The sequence below is a fragment of the Myotis daubentonii genome, chromosome 8 (genome assembly GCF_963259705.1).
Source record: "Myotis daubentonii chromosome 8, mMyoDau2.1, whole genome shotgun sequence".
Classification (NCBI taxonomy): domain Eukaryota; kingdom Metazoa; phylum Chordata; class Mammalia; order Chiroptera; family Vespertilionidae; genus Myotis; species Myotis daubentonii.
This window is the reverse complement of record NC_081847.1, coordinates 30077472-30103228: the sequence shown is the minus strand read 5'-3', so window position 1 is coordinate 30103228 and position 25757 is coordinate 30077472. Positions and strand designations below refer to the sequence as shown.

Here is a 25757-nt window from a genome sequence, read left to right as displayed (position 1 = left end):
GCTCTATAAGTACTGTCAACATAATCCTATATAATAAAGAGGTAATATGCAAATTGACCATCATGCCCTTGCACAAGATGGCCACCCCCATGTGGTCGCAAGATGGCCACCACAAGATAGCTGGCAGGGGAGGGCAGTTGTGGGTGATCAGGCTGGCAGGGGAGGGCAGTTGGGGGAACCAGGTCTGGCAGGGGAGGGCAGTTGGGGGCAATCGGGCCAGCAGGGGAGCAGTTAGGCATCGATCAGGCTGGCAGGGGAATGGTTAGGGGGTGATCAGGCTGGCAGGCAGAAGCAGTTAGGGGCAATCAAGCAGGCAGGCAGGCGAGCGGTTGGGAGTCAGCAGTCCTGGATTGTGAGAGGGATGTCCGACTGCCGGTTTAGGCCCGATCCCTGTGGGCCTAAACTGGCAGTTGGACATCCCCCAAGGGGTCCCAGATTGGAGAGGGTGCAAGCTGGGCTAAGGGACACCCCCCCTCCAGTGCACAAATTTCATGCACCTGGCCTCTAGTCTATCTACACTAATAAAAGAGAAAAATGGTAATTGGCGTACGACGATACCCTTTTCATTGGCTAATCAGGGCTATATGCAAATTAACTGCCAACTATGATTGGAAGTTAACTGCCAACAAGATGGCGGTTAATTTGCATATGTAGGCACAATGCAGGGAGGCGAAAGGGAAAGCAGGAAGAAGCCCCCTGCCACTGACAGTGATTGGAAACCCAGGGGGGAGCTAAGAGCTGGGGGGCAGGGCAAAGGCGGCCCTGGGGCCGCCTTTGCCCTGCCCCCCAGCCATGATCGGAGAATCAGGTGCCTTTTCCACCCTGGCCAGTGATAGCAGGAAGTAGGGGTGGAGCCAGCGATGGGAGCTGGGCACGGTGGAAGCTGGCAGTCCCGGGAGCTAGGGGTCCCTTTCCTGGGCCTAAAGCGGAGCCCACGATCGCGGGGCCACTGCAGCTGCGGGTCCCCGCTGCCCAAGCCGGACGCCTCAGCCAGAGGCGTTAGGCCTGGGCAGGGGCAGAGCCTGCAACCGCGGGGAGCTGGGGGTCCCCTGCCCAGGCCTGACACCTCTGCCGGAGGCCCCAGGCCTGGTCAAGGGGCCGATCCGGTGATTGGTGATCGGAGGGTGATGAGGGTCAACTCCTCTGGCCGAGGCATCAGGCCTGGGTGGGGGGCGGAGCGTGGGATTGGGGGGATATGATGGTCCCCATGCCCAGGCCTGAAGCCTGGGTCAGAGGCGTCAGGCTTGGGCGGGGGGTGGAGCAAGCGATCAGAGAGAGATGGGGGTCCCCTGCCCAGGCATGATTCCTGGGCTAGAGGCCTCAGGCCTGGGCGGGGGCCAGAGCCAGTGATCGGGGGGAGATGGGGGTCCCCTGTCCAAGCCTGACACATCTGGCGGAGGCGTCAGGCCTGGGCAAGGGGCCGATCAGGTGATCGGAGGGTGATGGGGGTCTACGCCTCTGGCTGAGGCATCAGGCCTGGGCAAGGGGCCGATCAGGCGATCGGAGGGTGATGGGGGTCTACGCCTCTGGCTGAGGCATCAGGCCTGGGCAAGGGGCAGAGCCAGCAATAGGAGGGGTCTGGGGGCAGAACCAGTGATGGGGGAAATGAGGGTCCCCTGCCCAGGCCTGACACCTCTGTCAGAGGCGTCAGGCCTGGGCAAGGGGCCGATCCTGCGATTGGAGGGTGATGGGGGTCAACGCCTGAGGGCTCCCAGTATGTGAGAGGCGGCAGGCTGGGCTGAGGGACACTCCCCCCCCCCACACACACACCCAGTGCACGAATTTCGTGCACCGGGCCCCTAGTATATATATAAAAGGCTAATATGCAAAGTGTCCCCTCGGGAGTTTGACCAGGAGACTGGGAGTTCAGTTGCTCACTATGATGAGTTCTGACCACCAGGGGGTAGCATGGAACAAAGAAAGGCTCCAGCCTGCAGTGGGAAGGCCCCTAATAGCCCTGATCGCCAGCCAGGCCTAGGGACCTTACACATGCATGAATTTCATGCACCGGGCTTCTAGTCTATAATAATAAAAGCATAATATGCTCATTAGACCAGATGGAAGTCCTTCCTTCCAGATGAAGCCAGGGTTGGGAGGGAAGCCTGGGTCTTGGGTGCTGGAGAGAAGCCAGTGCCAGCAGCCGGGGGAAGGAAGGCCTATTCTTGCACAAATTTAGTGCATCAGGCCTCTAGTCATTACATAAGACTGATGGATAGAAAACAGGCTGGCATTGCTGCCCAATGCTCATTTCTAACTGGCCAAAATCCAGTTCTCTGTTACTGAATGATCTCCCTCCAGTGGCCACATGTCCAGACCATTCATTTCCCCTTCCCAGCAGATCTTTCAGGGCCCCACCCACACTCATGTCAATGTCACCCTCAGCTGTTTCACAGCACTCCACTCAGTACAGTTCTCCTGGCTTCTCCCTACCCTCACCACTCTATCGCCTCCTACTTGGGTGATGGCCCAGGGATACAAGTATTTAATCCAAATCCTGTTTTGGAAACTTTTGCCCTTAAGGATGGGACTAGATGTCCCATTCTTTTCCTAGGATAGTGCTGGTTTATGTCCCTTGACACGGCTTAATTTGGGTGCTCCTTTCACTCTCAAAAGCACCCCAATTTGGATAGTAATTTATATGGTCCCCCTAACCCTACCACCTGTCCTTCTATCACTTCATCGCTGACCATCCCTTTCGGGAGACAAACCCCTCATTTCTTGGCAGGAATAATGAGCAAGAATACACCATTCTGTAGTGTGCAGAGTGGACTTGCTCAATGGCGTGCATTTTTCTCATTCGTAACTATCATGATCTAAATCATCTCCTTTGCATATAATGAGGAGCAGAAACTGACTACATGAAGGAGCAGGTGATGGCTAGAGGCCCTCTTCCTAGGCCTCCCATTTTAAAGATTTATATGGAAATTTGCAAACATTGGGCTCAATCCAGGGTAGCAAACATTTTTTCCTCCTCAGAAATTTCTGGTGGCCCAAGTTCCAGAAATTCCTTTCTCATTCCCCAACGCTCCATTTTCTCGAGTTTTCCATTATGTAACAGGGGAGTAGGCGCTTTGGGCCGAATTCTCCTTTCAATATGGTTTTTAATAGTCAATGAGCAACGTCTGGCAGTGATGACACCGAGAGGTATCAGCTGACATAGGTGTTTAAACGAATCTCAACTCGTTTTTTTTCCGGTGACTCAGATCCCCTGCTCGGCAGAACAACACCTTTTCGGTAACCCGGCGGCGGGCCCCCTGGTGCGCCCGCCACGCCACCCCCCCTACCCCCCGCCGTGCGCCCGGGTGCGAGCGAGCCGCGCGCCGATTGGCCCGCCGCCGCCTCCCCCGCCCCCCGCACGGCCTCCTGGGCCCGCGCGCCGCCCGCCCCGCGCCAGTCGCTGACAGCCGCGGCGCAGCGAGCAGCTTCTCCCACCGAGGCAGGTAAACAGCCATGTCACCCTCGGAGCTCCCGGCGGGGGGACGGGCACCGGGGGCCTGAGGACGGGCGCGCCGTGGACCCGGGGGTGGGGACCTTGACGGCGGGGAGGGTCGGGGGCTTCGCGGCGGCGCGGGGCGCGGCCGGCCTGCGGGGTGCGCGGTGGTGTTCGATGACGCAGCTGGTTGTGCCTTTCTGGTTCGGGCACCCCTTTCATTCGGAATGGGGGTGGGGGCGTGCTAGCCAAATCCCCTAGGGGGGATGTAGGTGGTACCGAGGTGTCTGACCGCAACCCCCCCCTCCCCGAACACACGCACCCACACGCGTGTCCACGGCGGGAGCGGGATGGCGAGTCGCAGGACTCGAAGGGCTGCGGGTCCGGGAAAGTGGGCGGGTCTGGGGGCGATCACCGCGCACTAACGTGGCCGGGGAACCCGAGGCTCTCGGGGCCCTGGGCGAGGAGAGCCCGGGGAGGCGCTGGGGTCCTCGGGGCTCCGGGCTCCGCGCCACTCGGGCGCCCTTCGGAGCTGGCGGGCCGAGGCCTGGCGCGGACGGGGGCGCCCCTGGGCCAGGCGCCGCCCTTGCAGATGTCCCGGGGTGCGCGGCGTGGGGGAGGGCGCCCGCCTGCCGCCTGCGCCTGGGCGGGGGCTCCTGGGGATCCCCAGCCGCCGCCAAGCTCCTCCCGCGAGGCGGCGGGGCCAGCCACCCACCGGGCCAGGCGGTCCCTGGGGAGGCCGCTGCCGTTAGGGCTCCGCCACCTCCGGACCGCAGACACCGCCTCGGGTCCCGGAGGGGCGGGGTCTCGGGGTGGCCCTGGCCTCCATTCGGGGACCGAGGGTCTCCTGCGCCCCTCGTGTGGCGCCCCCGCAGCCTTCGCTTTTCTCTTTCTTTCCTGCTCCTCTGGAAGGAGAGGACTCAGCCATTTGGAGGGGCTCCGCGGGAGGCGGGGGGGGTGGGGGGGGGGGGTCGGCGGCGCCTCTGGCAAAGCCATCCTCCTCCATCTGTGCTGGAGGCGCCTTCACGTTTGTTTATTAAGTAACGGGGAGAAGTCTGGCAGCACTGCCCCTTTTGTGTTGTTGTTTTTTTCCATTTATTCTGTGGAAGCTATAGCAGATTTTTTTAAATCGTAAGCCCACCGCCATCACCTCCTCCCCTAACCATCTCAGAGCCTCTGCTTTCTGTTTTTCATTTCCTCATCCCCAGGTTCATACATAGCAGAATGCAACCTCACCCCCTGATCATGATTATCCTCCCTGTACTCAGAGCCTCACGGTTTAATACGCAGTTCTCCCAAGCTGAGCATTGGAGAAGTTGCCCTTTCCTTGCAAAAAAACAACAACAACAACAACAAAAAAAACACTCCAGGTAGCATAGGATTAACGATTTTTACAAATCAAATTATCAGAAAATGTAGGAACAGAAAATTGAATGAAAATGTCAGACTTCTGGAAAAATTAACGACTCGCTCAAATTTGAAGGGGAAAAAAAAACAGTGAAAAGGAACATTTTTACCCACACAAACACTGAGGGGCTCTTACAATAAAACAAGAACTAACTGGAACGCGAAAGAAAGCAGAGCTAGGATGTGATTTATGTATTATTTGTACCTGACACAAGTTTTTCATACTTGTGAAAGGAAAATGTCAAGATTATAACAGATACATGGTGAAATGATGAATCATTTACAGAATAAAACAAAGTAAAGCAAGTCTGGATTTTCATTTTACATGTTAACAGCAACCCCTGAAATTTGCATATTCCAGTTATCTGGGGAGGTGGCAGGGCTTTGAGGTTAGAAAGATAGCCCTGCAACTACCGTCATGACTGGGCCAGTTACCTAATGTCCTAGTCCTTCTTTTGTCCATTCATAAAATAGAGGAAAGGATACCTACTTCCAGAGTTTGTTAAAGATTAACTTTAACCATCTATGTAAAGTAGACCATTGGTATATATACATTTATTTCCTTAGTCACACCCTACTGGGCCATTGTGAATCAGTATGTTAAACTTTTTTGTAAAGCAATCAGGTCACGCATTAAGAAGTTAGAAGCTCTGACCCAGAAATCCCATTCCTGGGCATTTACTTGGCAATGGAAGCCAAACAAAATAAAATAACAAGCACGTATTTGGGGCAGAATGATACAAAATCAGAACCAAATGGGAAACAATCTAAACGTGTAACAGCAGAGCAGTAGCTAAGAAATCATGGCATATTAACAGAAACTTATGTAGTCATCAAAAGTCATAATTTAAAGCCTGTGGTACATGGGAAGAAACTGACAGGTCTAAGTGCAGGTGACTAAACTATTTATAATGAGTGCATATGTGCAAAATCTAAAAGGAAAAGCAAAAGCAAGGAAGTTTTAATAATTCTAGGTGATTTTAATTTTGTTGATATATTGCTTTTCTAAATAACTTTTTCAATGAAATGGACTCTGCTTTTTATGTGTGAAAGAATGATCTCAGTGTCATGTTTGCTTTTTTAGCTGACCTCATTTCTCTTATCAAATATTTCCCCTTTTCTGGAATAGATTTATTGGTGGTTTGAAAATTTATATATTAAGCTTTTCTTTTAAGGGATCATATTTCAGATTTATTTACCAGTTCCAGTTTTTTTCTTTTTGTTTTTGTTTTTCTTTTACCACACTTAATCTTTTTTATTTAAAAAGAAAAATAAAACTGCATGATGTATCTGTCGTTTATGAGGATTGTAAGCTCCATATCTGGGTCACATACTTCTGTTAGGGAAGCATAGGTTCAAATTTTGAAAAGCCAAGTGCTATTAAAATATGCTCAATATGAAAGTAAGTTCTTAACCAATAACTAAGCTTTGAGGTTTCTTTTTGTTTTTAAGGTCTCCTGAATATATTTGAAAACTGAACAATTTCAGCCAAGCCGAAGAAGCATTGTCTTCCTGGAGGCACAGATCCAACTTCGCTGAGCCACAACAGATGTACGTACCCTGTGGAATGTCTTTGGTCTTGTGATGGTTGAAAGTCCCCAATTGTCTCAGAAAATAGGGTCTAGAAAGGCTGTGATCACAAGCTCCTGCTCTGGAGACCTGTATGTGTACCTCACACCTATAGCATCTCCCTTTCTTGTAAAATCAGCTTGATTTTGCAGAGAAAAGGCCACAGTTTTCTCTAGAATCATGCTGAATTATATAAGGCAGCAACCATTTAAAAATAATTTAAAAAGCACTGAATTGATAATCTTCTGTTTATAAGTCAGAAAACTTACTTTGAAAAAATTGTCAAGAGATTGGAAAGAGGGCCACAAAAGTAACTTGCCTGGGGCTAAAGAAATAGATGAAAGTAGATAATGGGAATGCATATTGGTGCAGCCAATGGAAAACAGTATGGAATTTTCTCAAAAAAATTATAGTGCTGTGAAGGCCTGGGTGCGGGGGAGGGGAATAGGGTGGAGAGGGTCAATGGGAGGCGGGGAGCAGGGGGTGGGGAAAGGGACATCTGTAATACTTTGAACAATAAAGATAAACTTTAACTGAAAATCCTATATAATAAAGAGGTAATATGCAAATCAACCCTCATGACCTCACAAGATGGCTGCCTACAACCAGGCCAGCAGGGGGGTTAGTGAGGAACGACCAAACGACTGAACAAGCAGGATGCATGGGGCGACCAGGCCAGTGGGGGTAGGGGGGGGTCCATGAGGGGCGACCAGGCCGGTGGGGGGGGGGGGCCAGTTGGGGGCGACCAGGCCAGCAGGAGCGTAGTTAAGGGCAACCAGGCTAGCATGGGGGGGGGCAGTTGGGGGTGATTAGGCTGGTGGGGGGGGGCAGTGAGGGCCAACTAGGCTGGCAGGGGGGGGGCAGTTGGGGGCAACCAGGCCGGCGGGAGGGGCCAATTAGGGGTGACCAGGCCAGCAGAGGGGGGAAGTTGGGGGCAACCAGGCCAGCAGGGGGGGCAGTAAGGGGTGACCAGGATGGTGGGGGGGACAGTTAGGGATGACCAGGATGGCAGGGGGAGGGGCAGTTGGGGGCAACCAGGCAGGCAGGCAGGCAGGTAAGCGATTAGGAGCCAGCAGTCCAGGATTGTGAGAGGGATGTCCCAGATTGGAGAGGTTGCAGGCTGGACTGAGGGGAGCACCCCTCCTGCACAAATTTCAAGCACTGGGCCTCTAGTATAAAAATAAAACAATAACGTAAACATTCCTGCACCAAATTAACTCTGAAGGTGACTATCAACCAACTGATGAAAAGTTTTGAGGGGAAAGTTTTGCTAAGCTGTAGTTTTAATTTACCTATCCCATTCTCCCTTTTCAGATCTTATTTCCTCTTCCAAGGTGACTATATCAGCTGCGAACTGCCTTGTATTAAACATTCAGAGCATGCCTGTATCTAATGAGCTTATGGCTACAGCATTATAAAGTCATCCTTGAGTAAATAGTGTGTGCAGCAGTTCCTACAGTGGGGAGAATTTTTTTCTCAATTTGTTCATCTTTTTACTTCTGGTATTCTACTTACTACTGTCATTGTACTGTGTGATCACATCAAGGGAGGTGTGCCCTTTTATGAAAAGCATTATAATGTTAAGCGTTGGGCTTCTGAGGACCTAGCTCTGAAGCCTGGCTAGAAGCGCAATTCCCAGGGAATTTTATTGTAAAGTCCCAAATCCCATCGCTAGAAACTCCCTGGCTGCTGGCCTGGGATAGGCTCCAGCAATGTGGCTTTTTAAAAGCTCCGTAAGTAATTCTGAGATGGATCAGGTTCGGGGCCTTTGCCCTGTTCAGTCCAGAACTGGGCTTCAGAGTAGTGAAAAGCCCAAAATACTTTGCAAAATTCGGTATAGCTTGCATCAAATTCTGTAAAGGGCAATGACCTCAAAAAAATTAAAATACAGTAGTCCCCTTTTATCCATGGTTTTGCTTTCTGCAGTTTCAGTTACCCATGGTAAACCTCAGTTTGAAAATATTACATGGAAAAATCCCAGAAATAAGCAAGTCATGAGTTTTAAATTGAACACAGGTCTGAGCACCTCAGTTCATCTTGTCACATAGACATTATTTCGTCTCACATCATGAAGGGTGAAATATATATTTTTTGTTGTTGTTGTTAATCCTCACCCGAGGATATTTTTTTCATTGATTTTTAGAGAGAGTAGAAGGGATGAGAGAGAGACGGAGAGAAACATCAGTGTGAGAGAGACATCAATTGGTTGCCTCCCACACGTGCCCTGACCAGCACAGGGGATCAAGCCTGCACCCAAGGTACATGCCCTTGACTGGAATCAAGCCCTGGACCCTTCAGTCCTCTGGCTGATGCTGAGTCAAACCAGCTAGGGCAAGGATGATATTTTGAGAGAAGAGAGAGACCACATTTACATAACTTTTATTACAGTATATTGTTAAAATTGTTCTATTTTATTATCAGCTGTTAATGGTCTCTTAGTGTGCCTATTTTATAAAGCAAATTTACCATAGATAAGTATATACAGGAAAAAAAAATAGTATATGTAAGTTTCAGTACTATCTATGGTTTCAGGCATCCACTAGGAGTCTTAGAATGTATTCCCCACAGATAAGGAGGATCTACTGTATAACAAATGAGTTCTACTTAACTCAGGAAATTTCCTCAGGGCGGTGGGGATTGGTGGGGACGCTGTTTGGTGCCACTTCCCAATTTAACTAGGTTTCAAGTTGTAACATGTTATGAGTATCAGAAATTTGACCCCTGGCATACAACCACTGGGCAGAATCCTACCAGCTCTGACTCCTTGTACACATGGGAGGGAATAGGATGATTGGGGTAATCTATGGATCTTTTTTTGGACCTTCTGTAGTTCCATTGCTCTGTCATTCTGTTCATGTGCCAATGCCATGTGATCTTACTTATTGCAGCTTTGCAATGCATTCTAACACCTGGCAGGCTAAGTGTGCCCTAGATTTTCTTCCTGTTCAATAGTTTCTTCAGTCTTCTTAATTTTGAGTATCATTTCCTCATGTTCTTTGAAATCTCCTTTGAATTCTTACTAAAACTATGTTAACTTTCTGGATTATTTTGAAATGAAGTGGTATCTTTCAGTATTGGTTTTCCCAACCAAAGACTTTATGTCTTTCTCTTTTTTCCTAGTTTTCCTTTATGTCTTTAATTAAAATTTTATCACATTCCTCATAAAAGTACTATTTATTAGATTAACTCTTAGATTTATTTATTTATTTATTTATTTATTTATTTATTTATTTATTTATTTATTTATGGAAGGCATATTTATTTTGTCATTATGGGTGGATTGTTTTTTCCATGCTAAATCTAACTTAATTCCAATTAATTTGGGCACTCTTTTGTTATATATTGATTTCAAAAACTGCCACCCTAATAGGCTCACTTGTGTATTTTGAGATGCTTTGGGTTGATTTTCCAGGTAGAAAATCATACCTGGTTAAAAATTCTATAACAAGAGTGATTGCTTGCATTCTTACCTTGTTTACTACATTAATGAGAATGCTTTTCCTTTTTTAATTAAGATAGGGTGTGGGCTATATGTTGTGATAGTGATTCTTGTTGATGGAAAGGGACTACCTTCTAGTTCTGTAGAAACCATTTTAACAACTTCAACTTTGAAAATCAGAAATGAATGTTGATTTTAATTAAAAACTTTTCAACATTAGCAGAGAATCTTCTTTTTTATCTCTTAACCTATTAATAGATTGCCTGGTTTTGAACCATCCTTGTATTCCTTAAATAAACCTTATTGGTCACAATGTATTCTTCTTTTACTAAAATGTTGAAGTCAGTTTGGTGGTATTTTCTTTTAGGTTTTGTCACCCGTATTGCGGGAGGCTGGGTAACAGCAAGATCCACTCGAAATACTGGAGTTTGAATCTTGACCTTTATCCCTTTGGCTTGATTATTGATCAATTCAAGTTTTCTGTTAACACTACTTCTCAGGTGAAGATGCCCAAATGCTTATCTCTACTAAGTTCCAGATTCTTTTAACAATTGCCCCAATTCATACTTCCACTTCAGTGTCTCATAGGTGGAGCAAAATTAATGTGTCCCAACTAAAACTCTCGGTTTTCTCTCCCAAACATGGCCCTCCACCAGTTTCCCCTAATCCATTGCCACCATGGGCCTGGACACAAAGGCACTAACCTAGTTAACTCTCACTCCTTCATCCACTCTATCAGCAAGTCTTAACTGGTTCAAAATATATCTCATTTACTCGTAGCTCCTCAGCAACGTGGTCACCATCCCAGGCCACACTGCCATCTTCCTTTAATTGTTTCCCAGCTGGTCTCACCATTTCCTTTCTTGCCCCCTAAATTTTCTTCTTTACACAACAATCAGGGTGATCTTTTTAAAAAACAGCCCCATTATGTTACTCTTCTAAGGCCCTTTAATGATTCTCCACTGCATTCAAAATGAAATGGAAATTTTCTCTATGGCCTATGAGGTCCTGGTGAGCTGGCTTTCACCCACTCCGGTCCATCAGCTCCAGATACACCTCCTTTTTGGTCCTTGAACCTACTAAGTTAAATATCTTAGGCACCATTCTGTCCTCAGCTCCTCGCACAATGCTAGTACTTTAGAATATCCTCATAAGACATATTTATTGAAAGAATCAATAAGTAATCATATTTAATTTTTGACATTTTTCTCCATTTTTTCTATGATTATTGAACAACTCAAGTTTTCTGTTTCTTTTAAAACTGGCACATACTAGTTATTCCATAAATACTTATTGAATGAGTTAATTCTAAAGTCGATATTTGTAACTTATTTTTTAATAGAAAGGCAATCCATCTGACAGATTTTTTTAAAATATAATTGTATTGATTTTAGAGAGGAAGGCAAAAAGAGAGAGAAACATCTATGATGAGAATCATTAATAGGCTGCCTCCTACACATCCCCTCACAGGGGATCGAGTCTACAACCTGGGCATGTGCCCTGACCAGGAATCAAACCGTGACCTCCTGATTCATAGGTCGAAACTCAACCACTGAGCCACACTGGCCGGGCCACTCATACTCCTTTGATAGTCATGTGGGTGCCTTTATTCTCACATGCCTGCCCTCTCTTTCTTTTTTTCTTTTTTCTTTTGGCTGATTTTCTTTTTGTCTAATTTTATCTGATTCTTAATTTTTTTTAACATGTTGTTATACTCTTTGGTTTTCCATCTTCTGTAAATTATCGTTTTATATCTTTTGGCCATTTTTCTATTGGAATTTCTGTCCCTTATTGCTTTGTATGAATTCCTTATTGGTTCTAGAAATAAATTCTCTGTTGGTTTTAAATACTACATTTTTTTTTTACCATTGTGTATTTTCTCTGTTAACTTTGATCATTGTGCTCTTCATAGCACTGAACAAGACTTCTTAATTTTTTACATAATAAAACTCTTCAATTATTTCCCTCACTGTTTTTGCTTTTTGTTTAAAAAGTCCTTCCCCTACTCCTTCAGGTCACAAAGACATTCTCCTGTATTTTCTTCTTCTAACATACTTTTACCTTTCACAGGCAGGTCTGCAATCCACCTAGAGTCCACTTATACATGCAGTGGTGGGGATCCTGTTTAAGTTTTCTCTAGTTCCCTGGAAGCATCTACTAAACAAACCTTCCTTCCTCCATTGATTTGTAGTGTTCATTTATTATATGTCAAGTCCCCACTAAAGTATACATACTTGGGTTTAATCTCTAAACTTTTGCTGGTCTGCTTTTTTTTGTTCTGTTGATCTGTTCTTCGACTTTTACCATATGGTCTTTATTTTACTAGGCCTTAGTATAATTTAATGTCTGATATGGCGCATTCCTTTCTCTTTCCTCTTTATTTTAAGCTTGAGTTTGCCATTTATGGGCATTTCTTTCCACGTGTAAATTTATTGAGCTCCTCAAAAAAATCCAATTGGAATTTTTATTGACATTTTATTGAAATTATAGGCTCATCTAGGGGTAATTGACATCTTTTTAGTACTAAGTTATCTTGATCAAGACCATGAAAAGCCTTTCCATTCTAATAGATTATCTTCTATGTTCTTTCTTAGAGTTTACATTTTTTCCCTAGTCTTATTTTCTCTTAGTTAAGTCAATATCTATATACTTTACAGTTTGGGTTGCTATTGTGAATGTCTTATTTCCTAAAAATTTTTTTCTAGTCAACTATTGCTGGCGTAGAGAAATACTGTTGATTTTTGTAGGCAACCTTGTATCCCATAACCTTGCTGAGATCTTGTGTGGGTCTCATTACCTCTGTTGAGACTGCTGGCTTTTCTATGTATATGATTATAGTCATTGCAAATAATGACAGCTGGGGTTTTTGGGGGTGTTTTGGTGGGGTTTTTTTGGTTTTTGTTTTTTTGCAGTTCTTAACACTGGTTACTTTTTTATCTTTGCATGTGTCCTAAGATAATGGACATCCTTTCTTGTTTCCCATTTAAAGTAAATATACTCAGAGGTTATCCGTTATGTTTGTTGTTTTTGTTAAATAACCTTTATCAAGTTAGGGGAGTTCCCTCCTATTCCTACTCCGTTGAGTAGGAATTTTCTTAGTGATAAATAGGTATTTACTTTTATCAAATACTTAATGTCTTAAATGTACCAGATGATTGGGCCACAACCTGACCCTTCGCAAAAAGGAGAGTATCTGAGATGATTAGTGTCACAGCACAGCCAGGGATTCAGAAGCCTAGTCTTTGTTCCCAGTAAGTTCACTAGCCAACTCTTGACCTTTCTGAATCTTAGTGGTCTAATTTGTAGAGTAAGAGGTTTGGGTTAAATACTATAAGATCTTCCTTATTTTATCACAAATAGAAAGAGATTCTCCAAGGTCTGATGTAAGTTTTGAGTCCCTTTTATTCTTAGAAATGATTCTCTACTTCAAAATGTAGTTGTTATTTTTAATGCTTTTCATAATTAAATGTTACTTTTGTTCTCAACTGGTTTTAAAATGATCTAGTCTTAATATATTCTATGAATGATTCAATAGCGTGAACATAATAACATACTGAATATTATATTCTTTATTCAGCATTCAGTTTTAAAGTTCTAATCAGCAACCCATGCCATGTCTCTGGTTCCCTATTGCCTGTATCTCCAGTCCATGGTCATTTTTCAACTCTAGACTCACCAAGCTGTCAAGCTATCTACTGATATCTCTTATTCCACATGTAGCTTGATAACAGCATTGCCAAAGCCAAGCCCTTCAGTAATCTCCCTCCGCACCTGCTCTGCCTTCTGCATTTTGTCTAAGTAGCTGCCCAATCTAGAAACCTCAATTCTTCCAGTCTCTCACCTTCCACATCGAACACCAAGCTCTCCAGAAGCTAACATCTACGTAAAACCATCCATTACCCTGCACCCCCTGGCCAGGGCCATCATCTTCTACCTCGATCATTGCAGTACCCTCCTAACTAGTTTCTGTACACACACACACACACACACACACACACACACACACACAATCCCCATTTTATTCTCCACAATGTTCTTTCTAAAAGAAAACTCCAAACTCTCCACTGCCTTCAGGATCAAGTGCAGACTACTTGACATGCCTTGTAATTGGGCTGACTGTATAACCTAGCATCCGAACTGGGACACTCTTGAGAATGAAAGGGGCACTATTAATATTAGTGCAGGAACAACAGGTGTAAACTCTCCCAGGCAAGTCAGGATGCTGCTCACCTTGCCTCGGAGGCCCTTTGTCGCCTGGCCTCTACCTGCCTCTCCACTGCACATTGAAGCTTCACTTCCATGAAACCCTGTCATCGCCAGACCTGCCAGCCTTCTCTCTCACCACCTGTCTCCACTCGGAATGCTTTGTGGCCCCATCCACCTCCTGTGTCTGGCTCCCTGAGGACCAAGTCCCTCTCTGTGCCTCCTGTACTATGGTGTCATCACCTGCTTATCTGTCTAGCTGAGCTGACAAAACCGCAACTCTTACAACCCTGAACAAGGCATGATCAACACCAGACTGTGTTACTCCCCTTGCAGCCTCCTCTGCCTCCCACCTCAATCATTTCAGGTGACATCTTCACCCAGAGTATGTCATGGTTGCTGGTACATGAACTAAATATTTATTTAACTGAGTTGAAGATGGTAGACAGTTGGCCATTGCAGAAAAGAATACGTTTTGTAAATTCATAAATATGGTTCACTGTAGATAGAAATTTAATTTTTAGCTTATCTTGTATGCTTTATCATAGATGTTTTCACACTCATTCATTCATTCAACATTTATTTTGCATGTCTATGAGTTAGACATGACATCTAGGCACTAGGAATACTGTTGTGCACAAAACAAAACTCCTGTCCTGGAGAAGATGAACAATAAGCAAACAGTAAACAATAGATGTTAAGTAGCATTGCTGCCCTGGAGAAAAGTGAAGCAGGGTGAGGGATATGACGGGGTGCTGACTTATGTAGGGTGGCGTGGACACCTGTTGAGGTGTCGTCAGAGCAGACCAGAGCCATAAGAGGAACTGGAGGAAGAAACTTCCAGGCTCTGGGAGCAGCAGGTACAAAGGACCCGAGATAAGAAAGTATTGCCAGATGTGAGAAACAGTGGAGAGGTCGTGTGGGGCCTGCCTGGCATGCTCAGGACTTGGGTTTTATCCTGAGTACAAAGGAGTAGCCGGGTGTGACCTGAATATGAAAAGGCTCTCTCAGGCCACTGAGTGGAGAACACACAATGGGGACCTGGGCAGAAGCGGGGAGCTGGTTGGAGGCTGTAAAGACTCCGGCCAGACGAGATGGAGAAGACTTCAGCTAGGATGGTAGTGTTGGAAAAGGTGACAGGTTTCAGGATTTAAGATTTGTTTTCAAGATAGGCTAATAAGATTTGCTGATAGAGTCAGTGTGTGCTGTGAGAAAGAAAAAATTCAAGAATAGCTCTAGGGCAGTGATGGCGAACCTATGACACACGTGTCAGAGGTGACACGCGAACTCATTTTTTTGGTTGATTTTTCTTTGTTAAATGGCATTTAAATATATAAAATAAATATCAAAAATAAAAATCTTTGTTTTACTGTGGTTGCAAATATCAAAAAATTTCTATATGTGCCCCGGCACCAGAGTTAAGTTAGGGTTTTTCAAAATGCTGACACGCCGAGCTCAAAAGGTTCGCCATCACTGCTCTAGGGTGTTGTCTGAGTTTGGCTCATGGGAATGAATGAAATAGTTGTTGACACAAAACCCCTTTTGGTTGGGCGTTATTGACTGAGGGTGATAATCCCCTAGTTTAGTTCCCGGAGGTGTTTGTGCAGAAGGGCGAACAGCATGGAGGCCAGGAGCTGGGTGCCATGAGCAAATGGAGAGCAGGTCATGTGCCAGAACCCTTCCCCTCAGATCCTTACCCAGGAGCCTCCAAAAGTCCTACATTGGCTTGATCTAAGCAGTTTAACTTGGCTCATAACTTTCAAACATACTTTTGATCTCCAAGATACTTCTATGATAGTAAAAACATAAACAGGATGTTAACATCCTTCTTTTCTGAAGGTTATGAAAAATCATTTTCTAGTCCTTGATTCCACTTTCATTTGAAGATAAACAGGGCTGGGGATAAGAGTAACATCAGCATTTCAGCATATGCCACTTTGGGTTTTATGGCACCTAATGATATTAAAGAGCGTATGCTCTGACGTGGGGTACAATAGAAACTGCTTAATAATCATTCTACTGTGTGCTTAGAGCTCTGCCCTTAGGCCTGAGCACCCAGGATAAATGAGATCTTTTGTCTGAAAGGAGATTTTTTTAAAATTGGATTCTGCAAAGGGGCATAAATTATCACACAGGATATTTGGGTTATTTGTTTTTTCTTAAGCCCTTTTATATAAGACATGTTTCTCTGTACCAAAAATTAGAAGAAAATAGGTCACTCCTAAACCATCACCTGCTGAGCTAAACTTATTCAGCCAGTGAGTGAGTGCAGATCTTGTGAGCACAGCCATCTTTACCCCACTTTAAGCAGCTCCATCTGTCTGTCCATGTATAGAGAGAAAGATGAATTTATAAGTTGGCTTGTTTCCTGTTTAAAAAAAAAAAAAGTTTTCCTTTAAGGAAATTCTTGTTGGCATTTATATGTTCAGGGGATGTTAATTCCTGCACTTAACAAATATCTATTGTGTGCGTGCTCTGTGCTAAGCACTGCCCTGGCCCCAGAGGAAATAGCAGCAAAGAGACTTCTTTCCTGCTTACATTCTTACAGGGGAGAAAAGACTGAAATCAACTGTGTTTCACTACAGCAGCACCCACCTGGGAGCTTCCTAACAGGACATTAGACTCACAGACTTCCATAGGGGCCGCACCAGGGTTGTACCGTGGTCCACCCAGCAGCCCGGGTCTTGTCTCCACCCCCAAACCCCATAGTTCCTGCTCAGGTTTAAGGGCATGAGACCCATATTGGTGGGTAACAGGTTCTCCTTGGCATAGAAGCCCCAGGCTCCACAGGAGCCATTGTCCCTTATAACAGCCCAATGGGCACAGCTTCCAGGGTCCCCACAAGGATGTGCCAGGTGCAAGGATCACTGCTCGAAAGCCCAAACTGATGGCAACCCACCAGGTGTTCTTAGGTTTTCCCAGTCCGGTTGCATTTCTAAATCAGAGGTTATTTTTTCCATAAGCAATGTTGCTGACACTCCACCTTTATCACATTTCCCAGAAGCAGAGCCGAAATGATCTTAAGGTCAAAATCATCCCTAGAAGGAGAAAGTGTTGTGTTAACCCTTTACTTGACAGTTACTTTTGTCAGAGGTGCTTCGAAGGAAACAGAGAGTGAAGAGCATGTGCCGGAGGTGCTGATGTCACTGCTGTGCAGCCATTTGTTAGGCAGCAAATATTCAGTGCTTTTAACACAGACCTAATACTCTGACACCCTCTTCATTTGCAGATAAGTCATCATGGTGAAAAGCCTCGTAGGCGGCTGGATCCTGCTTCTCTTTGTGGCCACATGGAGTGACGTGGGCCTCTGCAAGAAGCGACCGAAGCCTGGAGGAGGCAACACCGGCGGGAGCCGATACCCGGGGCAGGGAAGTCCTGGAGGCAACCGCTACCCACCCCAGGGCGGCGGCGGCTGGGGTCAACCCCAGGGCGGCGGCGGCTGGGGTCAGCCCCATGGTGGTGGAGGCTGGGGTCAGCCCCATGGTGGTGGCGGCTGGGGACAGCCCCATGGTGGTGGAGGCTGGGGTCAGCCCCATGGTGGTGGCAGCCACAATCAGTGGAACAAGCCAAATAAGCCAAAAACCAACATGAAGCATGTGGCAGGAGCTGCCGCAGCCGGGGCAGTGGTGGGGGGCCTGGGGGGCTACATGCTGGGAAGTGCCATGAGCAGGCCCCCCATACATTTTGGCAATGAGTATGAGGACCGTTACTATCGTGAAAACATGAACCGTTTCCCCAACCAAGTGTACTACAAGCCTGTGGATCAGTACAACAACCAGAACAACTTTGTGCGCGACTGCGTCAACATCACGGTCAAGCAGCACACGGTCACCACCATCACCAAGGGGGAGAACATCACCGAGACAGACGTCAAGATTATGGAGCGTGTGGTGGAGGAGATGTGCACCACTCAGTACCAGAAAGAGTACCAGGCTTCTTACCAAAGAGGGGCGAGCGTGATCCTCTTCTCCTCCCCTCCTGTGATCCTCCTCATCTCTTTCCTCATTTTCCTAATAGTGGGGTGAGGGCAGCTTTTTGTCTGGGGAGGGAAGGGGTATCTACCTGCAGCCCTTTAGTGGTGGTGTCTCATTCTTGCTTCTCCCTTTGTCACCCGTAGGCTAATACCCTTGGCTTGATGGCACAGGGAAATGTAGAGCAGGCCTGGCACACTATGTATTCAAGCCCCTTTTGATTGAGTCCTTCATGGGCTAGTGCAAGTGCCAGGCTGGTACAAGTGGGACAGCAAAGAATCATTCCATGGCCTAGGCTTATTTTTTGCCTAGTGCAATACTGAGGCTAACATATTCTAAAAACAGCCCTCAAATACTTTTGCCTAGATACCTCCGGCTCCTTGCCCCACTACAGCTCAGTACACTAATGCCCCGTCTTAGTTGCCAGTGTTTTTGTAGCAATTTGGACACATTTTCTCATTCATTTTAAGCAAACCTGACTACATTTGTCTGTTTAAATAGCATTTCTGCAAAGTTTGGAAGGATACTCATTGAAAAAATAGGACTAGAAATCCTTAGCTCTTGGGCCCAGGCTCAGCCCTGTGTCTACAGAGAACTGACATTCTTTTGCATTTCACAATATAGGCTACACAGCAGCTATTGCATCAAGAGTAATATTCATGCAACATTAGACCTCTGGGCAGAGGACATTTCATAGGAAATGATCATAACATGATATGAAAGGCTTCTGGGACTAAAAAAATCCAACATTTGGGAGTGGTACCTTTGGAGGGTACCTACATGTGGCATTCCTTTCCATTAGTAACATCCACTAGATAATTAAGGCAGTTAAAAATTAGGTTACCTTCTGGACACTAAGTAAGAACAAATCTCCTTTGTTCATTTACCTGGAAATAGGAATGATTTTGACATTGGGTGAAACCAGGAGATACTAATATAAAGGAAACTAGCTGTGAAAACACCATGATCACAGAAGATTATGTAATGGAGAAATGCTTGCGTTTCTTCATTGCTGTCTCATAGTTGTCAAAAACCAGAATTAGGTTGAATCCTTCATCTCTGTAATTGGATTTTGAGTTGGAAAATAAGGAATAAATCCACAAAGAAAAATCTTAGGTTGGAGATGACAGAAATATGATCCATTCTGAGTGGAAAAAGAAATTCTGTTCCTGTTATTTAAGTAAAATTATTCCCTGGATCATTCAATATTGTCGCCTAGCAGATCTATATTACTATTCTGCAATGTTATTGGCTTACACTGTGCGGGTATTCTATGTAATTATATATATATGTATATGTATATGCATATATATGTGTATATGTTGCATATGACAAATTTTGGTTAGAGCAGTTAATATCTGAAGTATCTAATGCATTACCTGTTGTGTAAGGTACTAAATATGTGGGGAACCCTTTTGCGTGGTCCTTAGGCTTACCATGTGCACTGAATAGTTTTTTATAAGGATCCAAAGTGGTCTTTGGAATATGCATGTACTTTATATTTTCTATATTTGTAACTTTGCATGTACTTGATTTGTTGTATAAAAATTTATAAATGTTTAATATCTGACTACAATTAAACAGGAGCTAAAATGAGCCTCTTCTGTGGAGTTGGCAGTTATAGTCACTAGAGTATGGCCCACCGGCTGCTGGAGCCCCAGGCTGGAGGCCACCAGGGTGCTTGGGGCCAGGGCCATTTCTCCCTAACTGTCCTGGCAGATCTGCCCCTCCCCCCCCCCCTAAAAACTAACAATAAGCAAACAGTCATTATCTTAAATTTTGTATTGGGCAAAGAGATCAATTTCAGTAACTCCAACCCTTAACACCCTTACATGACCCCATGACTTCAGAAAAACTTACAGGACCCCATTTTCATTCCCATCCTTGCTGATTATGCCATCTCTCTTAGTTCATTAGGGGTGCCATAACAAAGTTCCACAGAGTGGGTGGCTTAAACAACAGGTGTGTTTTCTCACCATTCTGGAGGCTAGAAGTCTGAGATCAAGGTGTCAGCGAGATTGGGGTCTTCTGAGGCCTCTCTCCTAGGCTCGTGGATGGCCGTCTTCTTCCCTGTGTCTCCACATGATCTTCCCCCCTCTGTGTCTTCTGTCCTAATCTTTCCATAAGAACATCACCCATCATAGTGGGTTAAGGCCCATCCTAACAGCCTCATTTTAACTTTAACTCATTAAAGGTCCTGTCTCCAAATAGTCATTTGAGGTATCGGGGACTGGACTTCAACATAGGAATTGTGTGGGAACACAATTCAGCCCATGATACCATCTTTCTAGGAATGGTGTGGCAGTGTCACTCTCAACCAAGTTCAAAGGTATTCCCGGGACTGTGAGTGCCTTGTGGGGGCCCCATATTCACACACTCTGCCAGGATTCTCCTAATAAAAATGCCATCTGGATTCTGTGCCCTCAACAGACTGGACTGCCCATCGTCACTCCAATTAGGATTGTCAAGGGTGCCTACTCAGTGCCCGTTGTAGAACAAACAGAAATGCTTCATTCTGGGTCCAGCACCTGAAATCCAGCCATCACCCCCATACCTGGCACAAAATGAAGAGTTTCATGAGCAAATTTGTTTATTTTGGCTCCTACTAAGGAGGATCTAAAACCCTAAGCCAGATAATTTGCCTCCTACACACAAATACTCTGCAAACACATCTGGCATTTGAGTTATACTGATGGAGTTAATTAACATAAAACTGAGTGTTAGCTGTAATTCCGTGGGTGCTGTGCTGCCAAATTCCGAACGATAGGCATGCCTATCACCCTGCTCAGTAGCTGCCCACACATGGAATGTGTCCACTCAGGTTTCTCTATGGCCCTGGCTCACCTTCCAAAGTTGCCAACTCTAAGATATAGGGAGAGCCTCACAGATTCCAGGCCCTCCCAGCTGTGTGCCAGGTGGCCTTGCCCATGGTGGAGACTCACAGACCAAAGAACCCAATGAGAAAGGAGATTTCTTTTTCTAGCCAATGCCCATTTCCCCTGTTCTCTTGCATGTCTCTGAATCTCCTTTTATCCCACACGCTGATGAATGAAGGAAAGAATGAATAAATAGTTACATGCTCAGCCAAGCCCAGATCCCCACCACACCCCCTAAAGTCTGTCAGAGATCATTCTTAGCTTTGAGGATTTTAGGAGCAAGATTTTTCTCTCCCACCCATAGAAGAGGCCCGTTGTGACTCTGCTACACATCTCATACCCGCCAGCTTTGGCTGCTACCTTCCCCAGAACATGCTGGGAAATGAACTCAATGAATAAATCAGGAAAGGCTGTTTGGCTCTGTTCATCCAAGTTATGGAAAATGCCCACGGAAAACCACCATCTTACTTTTGGCATAATCACATGAAGAATAATTGAACAACAGAAACAATGTCTTATTCAGTCTCTCCTAGTGTGTGATAAAACCACAACATCAAATGGAAGAGCGTATGTGTCCTTCAGGGTGAAGAGTGTAGACTACACAATAGTATTCAGCCATAAAGGGGCTGGATGAAATTCTGGCCCAGGCTACAACATGGATGGACTTTACAAATGTGATGCTGAATGAAATAAACCAGACACAAAGGGGTAAATATTGTATGATTCACTTTATTTTTTTAATATATGTTATTGATTTTTTACAGAGAGGAAGGGAGAGGAGAAGAGAGTTAGAAACATCAATGGAAGAGAAACACTAATCAGCTGCCTCCTACACACTCCCTACTGGGGATGTGCCCGCAACCTAGGTACATGCCCTTGACCAGAATCGAACCTGGGACCCTTCAGTTCACAGGCCGACGCTCTATCCACTGAGCCAAACTGGTTAGGGCATATATGATTCACTTTAAATGAAATATCCAGATTAGGTAAATCCAGACAGAAAGTAGATTCATGGTTGCCAGAAGTTGGGGAGATGTGTGGGAACAATTGGCTGCTAATGGGTATGGGGTTTCTTTCTGGTGTGGTAAAGATATTTTGTAATCAATGAACAACTTTGTGAATATGCTACTATCTCTGAGTTGTAAACTTTGAAATGGTGAATCTCATGACATGTGAATTATATCTCAGTGAAGCTTTTTTTTTTAAGAGGAGAACTACCTACCTAATAATAGAAATGATGAGAGAGTAGGGGGAGGTTTAGGCATTGTTTGAGATTTAATTTGTTATAAGAACATTTCTGCCCACTTGTCTTTGTCACAGGTTTTCCGGGAAAATGTACATACGCACTAAGAGCCTCAGGTCAGCCGTGTTTGTGGCCACACCGTCTATGAAAGCTGAAAAATGTAATGTGACACTCTTGGCCTTTACAAAGGTGACCACAGCAATACTACTTAGCCACAGACTCATTGGGTAAAACCTGCTTGCCTGTTCTGTGATCTGTTACACTAGAAGACCACCAACTGGTATCAAGAGCTGATGGAATTTTAACTAGGCGAACAGACCTGTTACCCATATGTGGCAGAAATTCAGCCCCCTTTACTCACATTAAATACCAAAGGTTCCTCAACAAAAGCTATGGATCTTTGATGAATGGATGGATGGATGAATGAATGAATGAATGAATGAACGAACGAACGAACGTCCTGGCAAATTGCTTTGTGACAAGCCTAGTGATTACCTTTTCTACTAGATTACAAGTTACTCATCATACAGACTAGTTCAACAACTCTCATCTACCTGGTGGAAACTTTACGCCTTACCCAAAGAAGGCATTTCTCCTAATTTCTCAGTCTGTCCAGCACAAGTAGCCCCAGCTGTTCTTTCCCCACCTCACCGCCAAGTTATGCGGACCGGTAAGGACACGCCCTTGCCGGCTATGAGCTAAGTCTTTGGCAAGACTGGGGAGTGTGAATACCAGGCCTTGAAAAATGGAGGCCTTCATTTGAGCCTTAGCACCTGAACTGCCCATATTACATCTCTGTCTGACTCACCTTGACCTGCTTGCCCTGTTCAGAGACCTTGCTGGATCCCTGGAGAACTGGATGCCCCATCTGAATCACACATGTGATGTTTTGGCTTTCCCTCCATTGGTTCTCCCTCCATCTGGTTTTCCCTCAGGTGTGTATACCTGACCCTCCCTCCCTGTGTGTCATCTCACACCTATGTGTCACTTCCACTTGGAGTCAGGAGCTCAGAGACGCCGGGATAGGGAGCAGATCTGAGTAGCTGTGCTGCCAATAGCGATAAGATAGGTTTAGCACTAGATAATCGAGTGATTGTGGCAAGGAAGCATCAGTGATGATGGGGGCTGGTGGGTGAAGGAAGAGCCAGGGACCCAAAGGCTCTTCAGTTGCCTTCTCCTGCTTCTTCATCTGGTGAGCCGGTCCCTCACAGGGTGGGGTTGTCTTGCAACTGCATGGTGAGCGTTAGATCCTTTAGGAATCCTCGTTTAGTGTGCCCAGCTCAGCTATGGCATCCTGGAAGGCCTGTTTGGCTGAGGGGCAGGCCCGCTCCGGTGCATGCTGCACCTTGTAACATGAAGATGGGGACCAGGCCAGTCCGACTGGGTGCATCGGCTGCCCGTGCTCTTGGCTGATTTCAACAACGTCCTTGTAGGCCGCCTCACAAGCTTTGACCACCTGTTTTTCTTCTCCCCAGAAGCTACCCCTGCCAAGTAGCGGTGGGGATGGCCTCTCCTTTTCAGGTTAAATACCTGGAAATCACTGAAGCTCTCGAGGAGGGGCTTGTCCCCATTGCACACTGTTCCCCGCTCCTCCTCCGTCCTCTCCCAGTAAGTAACCTTTCTCCAACTTCTTTCCATTTCCATCGGCCGTGGTGTTCAGCTCAATGCTGCTGCTGGCCCTCCAGGAGGATCGCCTGGCGCCAACCACATTCCTGTGGGCCACGGAGAGGTTTCCATCTTCAAGGAGAGAGGTTCCTTGAGCCCTGTCGCTGCCTACATGGAGGAGGCCATGTCGTAGCGCTGCGCCAGCTTGGCCAGCCGCGCCCGCTGCAGCTGCTGCTCCAGGTCCCCTTGTTGCCCGCTGGTGGCTGGGCCTCGCCGCGCGCCCCACCCCGCTGGCTGGCTCGCTCGTTCGGTTCCCGGTCCCCGCCTGCCGCTCCCAGGTGGCGGATGGCGGAGGAGGCCGCCGCTGCGCACGCGCACTGGCTCCCTGGCCGCCGCCGCCCACTCCTCTCGCTGGCTTGCCCCCGCAGACATCGCCCCGGGCTCAGCATAATGTTTTTAAGTATATAAAATAAATAGCGGTTACACAGGAAAGCAAATGCTAAAATATAGTTATTATCAAAACAGCTTTACACCGATTAAATATTTTTAAACGCACTAAGTAAGATCTGGTGGACCTACTAACTACCTAATATCTGCATAATGGTAAGTGTAAGGGATTTCACCTGGGGTAGGGATGTCCAACTTGTCCTGGTTTGCCCCGTACGTTCCCATCTGAGCACTGAAAATCCTGTGTCTGGAAGCCCCCTCATTCCTTGGCAAACTGGGCTGCTGGCCACATGCCCTTAACGTGACAAAAACATCTGTGATCCTAGTGGGTGATGCTCACAGGCACAGCTAATGCTGCGGCCACTCTTCATGGGGCAAAGGCTATACTTCAGGTGGAGGTTAGTGGAAATAAAGATGTGATTTTTTTTTTTTCCTATCCAAGTTCATGTATCTCCCAAATTCTATCCATGGGTAGCTCCCTTCCAGGTTAAGAATCCCTGCAATTAGGGGGACAAAGTTAGGCCTAATCTCCTCTCATCTTTATCATTTGTTCTTAGCTTTATTATAACTTAGCAAATTATTGTCATTGTTTATTTAAAAATTAAAACAAGTCTTGCACCCTAACCGGTTTGGCTCAGTGGATAGAGCATTGGCCTGCGGACTCTAGGGTCCCAGGTTCGATTCAGTCAAGGGCATGTACCTTGGTTGCGGGCACATCCCCAGTAGGGAGTGTGCAGGAGGCAGCTGATTAATGTTTCTCTCATCGATGTTTCTAACTCTCTATCCCTCTCCCTTCCTCTCTGTAAAAAATCAATAAAATATATATTTTTAAAAACAAGTCTTGCCCTGGCTGGGTGACTCAGTTGGTTGGAGCATCATCCTATACACCAAAAAGGTTTCGGGTTTGATTCCAGGATTCCAGTCAGAGCCATACCAGAGGCAACCCATTGTTGTTTCTCTCTCTCTCTCTCTCTCTCTCTCTCTCTCTCTCTCTCAATCAATCAATCAATCAATCAATAAACATATCCTCAGTGAGAATTTTTTAAAAAATTAAAAGAAGTCTTCAACACAAAGGGGCCAGCACACAGTAGGTGCGTGGGGAGCACTGGCACCCTCCCATGCAGCTGAATCTAAGTTGGTTGAACAACTTTGGGGGACTCTTTAGCCGTTTCTACTAAAGCTAAATAGTCACCTATCCACTGACCCAGCAATTCCACTCCCGAGGATTTCCCCAACAGAAATGAGAGCTTATATTCACCAAGAGTTGTACATAAGAATTTTCATAGCAACTACATTCATAACAGCCTCAAATGGGAAACAACCCAAAGGTTCATCAAGTGATGAATTGATAAATAAATGTGGTCTCTTTATACAGGAATGAGAACTGAAAAAATAACATCTCCAGGCAACAATATTAATGAATCTCACAAACATAATAGTGAACAGAAGAAGCCGCCACAAAAGAGCACATATTGCATGATTCTGTTTGTATAAAATACAAAAGCAGAATGGCCTGGGCATTAGAAGTCAGAACAGTAGGTATCCTTCAGGTGGGTGGGGATCAGGC

The 25757-nt window shown here is 45.8% G+C and overlaps 1 protein-coding gene and 1 pseudogene across 2 annotated transcripts; one reads left to right on the top strand and one right to left on the bottom strand.

The window, feature by feature from the left end:
• Positions 1 to 3288: 3288 nt before the first annotated feature.
• On the top strand, positions 3289 to 19615 carry PRNP (prion protein). Of its 2 annotated transcripts, none has more exons than XM_059705623.1 (3): positions 3289 to 3440; positions 6290 to 6388; positions 17278 to 19615. In XM_059705623.1, exon 3 carries the CDS (start codon positions 17288 to 17290, stop codon positions 18071 to 18073), a length of 786 nt encoding a protein of 261 aa, XP_059561606.1. In that variant the 5' UTR covers positions 3289 to 3440; positions 6290 to 6388; positions 17278 to 17287; the 3' UTR covers positions 18074 to 19615. The 2 variants fall into 2 exon arrangements, with proteins under 2 accessions (XP_059561606.1, XP_059561607.1); XM_059705624.1 differs by having other exon boundaries at positions 3386 to 3436.
• A 2659-nt stretch (positions 19616 to 22274) lies between these two features.
• LOC132240165 (14-3-3 protein eta-like) lies at positions 22275 to 24175 on the bottom strand (annotated as a pseudogene).
• Positions 24176 to 25757: the final 1582 nt, after the last annotated feature.

Coding starts and splice junctions, on each gene's coding strand:
- PRNP (XM_059705623.1), top strand. CDS start 17,288: ATGGTGAAAAGCCTCGTAGGCGGCTGGATCCTGCTTCTCTTTGTGGCC.